Consider the following 5,000-nt stretch of genomic DNA (forward strand, 5'->3'; position numbering starts at 1 on the left):
AGGCAGCCATAGTGCAGTGCGTTGCCTCTGCTACACACACACACGCGTTTGCTTCAGTCCACGGCTACTAAATTATTCATCAAAGGAAACCCATTGAGACACATATTACATTTGTAATGTGCATGTGCATGGAATACATTTGTAACCCAAAGAGTTTGCCTGACCCTGGGTGCATGTGCATGAGTGCTTGTGTCTATGTGTGTTTAACTGCACGGGCTGTGTGTATGTGTGTGTGTGTGTGTGTGTGTGTGTGTGTGTGTGTGTGTTTGTCAGTGTGTGTTTGTGTACGTGTATGTGTGTGTGTTTGTGTGTGTGTGTGTGTGTGTGTTTGTGTGTATGTGTGTGTGTGTGCATGTGATTGTGTGTGCGTGTGTGTGTGTGTGTGTGTATGTGTGTGAGTGTGTGTTTGTACCTGCAGCTGATCTCTAAGTTTCTTGTTGATATCCTTGGTGTCCTGGACCTCCTTCCTCAGCCTGTCAATCTCAGGGTTGCCATGGCAGTCATCACCTAGACCCGCCCTCTTCTTCTCGGCCTACCACGATGAGACAAGAGGGGATACAGTGCTATCAGATATTTGCATAACATCCCCATTCGTCCTTTTTGTGCTGATGACTCAACTCAAACACACACAAACGGCAACGAATACAAACGACAGCTCCATCGCGGGGCCGGCTGTGATTGGACGCCCTGAGACTCACTGAGGTGGATCCCTCTCGACAGACATTGAGTTTACATTGAGGGCATTAATCAGACGCTTTTATTTTTCAGAAGAAAGTTTATTTTTCAGAAGAAAAAGAGAAACTATATATCGCTGTCGGTACAGTCCGGATGTTCATAGGACCAAGTGCCGAGCACTAACCATCACTAGGTTAACCCATTCCCCGTGTACAACAGAGATAGCTAGGTTAAGACGCTACACAATGCTAGGTGCTATTTTTAAATGCCAGGACGTAAAACTTACAATAAGTGAGTACATCGAGTGACAGGAAGTACAACATACAATAAGTGTGTAAGAGGGGTGTGGAGGGGTACGGGGGGAGACTATGCAGAGTCTAGGGGACCCCCCCCCCCCCGCTGCTCACCTGCGGGCTCTGGGGCCCCTCCACCTGGCCCCTGAGCTCCTCCACCTGGCTCTGCAGCTCCTCCTCGCGGCCAGCCCAGCGCTGCTCTCCCTCCGCCACCGCCGCGTTCAGCTCGATCCGGAACTCCGCCCGCAGACGCTCCTCGCACTCCGCCCTGCAGCCGGGGACAGCAGCACCACCCCCCGCAGGGTTAGGACGCCATCCTACCACCGCCCCCACGCAGAGGGGAACACCACCACCACCACCACCACCACCCCCACGCAGAGGGGAACACCACCACCACCACCACCACCAAGCAGAGGGGAACACTACCACCAACCCCACGCAGAGGGGAACACCACCACCACCACCACCACCAAGCAGAGGGGAACACCACCACCCCCCCCACGCAGAGGGGAACGACACCACCACCCCCACCACCGCCCCCACGCAGAGGGGAACACCACCACCACCATCACCACCACCACCCCCACGCAGAGGGGAACTCCACCACCACCATCACCACCACCACCCCCACGCAGAGGGGAACACCACCACCACCACCACCACCACCACCCCCACGCAGAGGGGAACTCCACCACCACCACCATCACCACCACCACCACCACCACCACCCCCACGCAGAGGGGAACACCACCACCACCCCCACGCAGAGGGGAACTCCACCACCACCACCACCACCCCCACGCAGAGGGGAACACCACCACCACCACCACCACCACCCCCACGCAGAGGGGAACGCCACCACCACCACGGCGCCTGGTGTGTGTTGTTTGTGTGTTGCGTTGTGATGTGGCATGTGTGTTGTTTGGCATTGTTGTGTGTGCATGTATGGTGTATTGTGTTGTGGTTTGTGTGTTGTGTGGTGTTGTACGTCTGTTGGGTTGTTCAGCTTTCTTTGCAATAGGGGTTTGGCGTGAAGGAACAGCAAGACCAAGAGAGGAGGCGGAGGAGACAGCAATTATAGGTTCCTGCCCTAGATCTTCAAGTTAAACATTTGCCCGATACACACACACACACACACACACACACACACGTGTGTGTGTGTGTGTGTGTGTGTGTGTGTGTGTGTGTGTGTGTGTGTGTGTGTGTGTGTGTGTGTGTGTGTGTGTGCGTGTGCGTGCGTGTGCGTGCGCGTGCGTGTTTCGGGCACTCATGTGTGTGTGTGCGTGTGTGTGTGTGCGTGTGCGTGTGCGTGCGCGTGCGCTCGCCCCAGCGCCAGCTGGTACCTGATCTTGTCCTCGGTCTTGCGCTGGCTCTGCTCCAGCAGGCTCCTCTCGGTGTTGAGCCGGCTGTGCTCCAGAACCTTCTCCTCCAGCCGGTGCCGGTCGGCCCTCAGGGTCCCCAGCTCCTTCTGCTGCCGCTCCCGGTGCTTGTCCCCGTCCTGCTGCACGCGGGACAATCGGCTTTGAGCCTGCTGCAGCTCCTCCTTCAGCCGCGAGCAGCCGGGGCCGCAGGTGGGCGGGGCTTCCTCCGCGCCCGGCGTCTTGGTCTCCGCCTCCTTCCGCGCAGACTCCAGCCGGCGGGACTGGAGACGCAGCGTCGTCTTGTTGTGAACCGTTACGACATAGAGCGTTAACTCAGGGGCACTTTGATCTGTTCTGAGTGACAACCTACGGCGGGTCCGTCGTGACGGACTAACTACCAGTGAGCGAGTCCTGATGGTGATGACGTGGGGTCGGTTGTGACAGACCGACGAGCGGTAAGTGATTTGTCACGGTGATGACGCAGGTCGGTTTTGACAGACTGACCAGCGGTAAGTGAGTTGTCACGGTGATGACGCGGGGTCGGTTGTGACAGACTGACCAGCGGTAAGTGAGTTGTCACGGTGATGACGCGGGGTCGGTTGTGACAGACTGACCAGCGGTAAGTGAGTTGTCACGGTGATGACGCAGGGGTCGGTTATGACAGACTAACGACCGGTAAGTGAGTTGTCACGGTGATGACGTGGGGGTCGGTTGTGACAGACTAACGACCGGTAAGTGAGTTGTCACGGTGATGACGCGGGGTCGGTTGTGACAGACTGACCAGCGGTAAGTGAGTCGTCATGGTGATGACGCGGGGTCGGTTGTGACAGACTGACCAGCGGTAAGTGAGTCGTCACGGTGATGACGCGGGGGTCGGTTGTGACAGACTAACGACCGGTAAGTGATTTGTCACGGTGATGACGCAGGTCGGTTTTGACAGACTGACCAGCGGTAAGTGAGTTGTCACGGTGATGACGCGGGGTCGGTTGTGACAGACTGACCAGCGGTAAGTGAGTTGTCACGGTGATGACGCGGGGTCGGTTGTGACAGACTGACCAGCGGTAAGTGAGTTGTCACGGTGATGACGCAGGGGTCGGTTATGACAGACTAACGACCGGTAAGTGAGTTGTCACGGTGATGACGTGGGGGTCGGTTGTGACAGACTAACGACCGGTAAGTGAGTTGTCACGGTGATGACGCGGGGTCGGTTGTGACAGACTGACCAGCGGTAAGTGAGTCGTCATGGTGATGACGCGGGGTCGGTTGTGACAGACTGACCAGCGGTAAGTGAGTCGTCACGGTGATGACGCAGGGGTCGGTTGTGACAGACTGACCAGCGGTAAGTGAGTTGTCACGGTGATGATGTGGGGTCATCTGTAACAGACCAACGACCAGTAAGCGAGTCGTTACGGTGATGACGGTTGTAACAGACTAACGACCGGTAAGCAGGGGGTCGGTTGTCACAGACTAATGGTAAGCGAGTGGCGACGGTGATGACGTGGCGTCGGTTGTGACAGACTAACGACCGGTAACTGTGTCGTGACGGTGATGACGTGGCGTCTGTTGCGACAGACTAACGACCGGTAAGCGGGGGCTCGGTCGTGACGGACGGACAGAGAGTCGTGACGGGGATGACTCACCTCGTTGGTGGCGTCCTGCAGCTGTGATCTCAGGTCCTCCCTCTCTCTCTCCAGCCCGCGCCGCATCTCCCCGTTGCTCCTCCTCTCCTCCTCCAGACGAGCGCACACCTGCCCCCCCCCACACACACCCCCCGCCCCGTTTAGCTCCATGTGAGCGCGGCTTCAGCTAGCGGTAGCGCGCCGGTAGCTGGTAGTCAATGTCATAGTTATACATGCATGGATACATAATGTATTTTTTTCCGGTAATATTTTTTGAGTTATTAATTCCCCATTTTGTGGGAAACAAATGAATCTTACATTTGTTATTATCTTTTGTCACCTCATCACAGTATCTTTGAATTAACCCGAATTCACCCGTGTATGAAACAACCTTTAATATTACAAAGGTTATTTTTGCGATTTTTGTAAAAATGTATGTGACACAGCAGATAAAACATCGCTGCGTTTTGTACTTTTGCACATTTATACTTGTTTTTAGCTTTTATTCTATTTGTAACATAGTGTTTGAGGCTGCTGGAAGTGCAATTTTCAGAGGGAACCTTCCAGACGGATTAATAAAGCTCCTATCTATCTATATATCTATCGAGGTTCTAATATTCGAGTGTTTCATAAGCGCTTGCCGATGAACAACATAAAAAGAGCTTTATGAATGAATCTCCTTCTCCTCCTTGAAGCCCCGAGGGGGGGGGGGCGCGCGACCCCCGCCCACCAACCCACCTCCTGGTTGGTCTTCCTCTCGGAGCTCAGCGCCTCCTGCACGCACTGCAGCTCGGCGGCGTGCCTCCTCATCACCTCCTCGATGGCCCGCCGCACCTGCTCCTTCAGCCGCCGCCGGTCCTCCTCCGCCTTCTCCCACAGCCGCTGCTTCTCCGCCTCCAGCGCCTGCTGCAGCCGGCCCTTCTCCGCCTCCAGCTGCTCCCGGTGGCCGTCCAGCTGCGAGCGCACGCGCACCCGCTCCACCTCCGTCTCCATCCGCAGGCGCTCCGCCTCCTCGTCCGCCTCCCGCCGCTGCCGCTCCCGCCGCTCCTCCG

At 56.3% G+C, this 5,000-nt stretch overlaps 1 protein-coding gene across 1 annotated transcript in view; it reads right to left on the reverse strand.

The window, feature by feature from the left end:
- Window positions 1–5,000, reverse strand: part of fam184b (family with sequence similarity 184 member B) — a 23,757-nt gene that overhangs the window by 6,646 nt on the left and 12,111 nt on the right. The window contains exons 6-10 of the mRNA XM_056586815.1: window positions 4,687–5,000; window positions 3,970–4,077; window positions 2,312–2,610; window positions 1,083–1,236; window positions 413–532 (exon numbers count right to left, since the gene is read on the reverse strand). The exon at window positions 4,687–5,000 is cut by the window's right edge and continues 232 nt beyond it. Of these exons, the coding sequence (XP_056442790.1) occupies window positions 413–532; window positions 1,083–1,236; window positions 2,312–2,610; window positions 3,970–4,077; window positions 4,687–5,000 (995 nt within the window). The remainder of the gene's footprint in view (window positions 1–412; window positions 533–1,082; window positions 1,237–2,311; window positions 2,611–3,969; window positions 4,078–4,686) is intronic.

This window comes from Gadus chalcogrammus, chromosome 3 (genome assembly GCF_026213295.1).
Source record: "Gadus chalcogrammus isolate NIFS_2021 chromosome 3, NIFS_Gcha_1.0, whole genome shotgun sequence".
Taxonomy (NCBI): Eukaryota; Metazoa; Chordata; class Actinopteri; order Gadiformes; family Gadidae; genus Gadus; species Gadus chalcogrammus.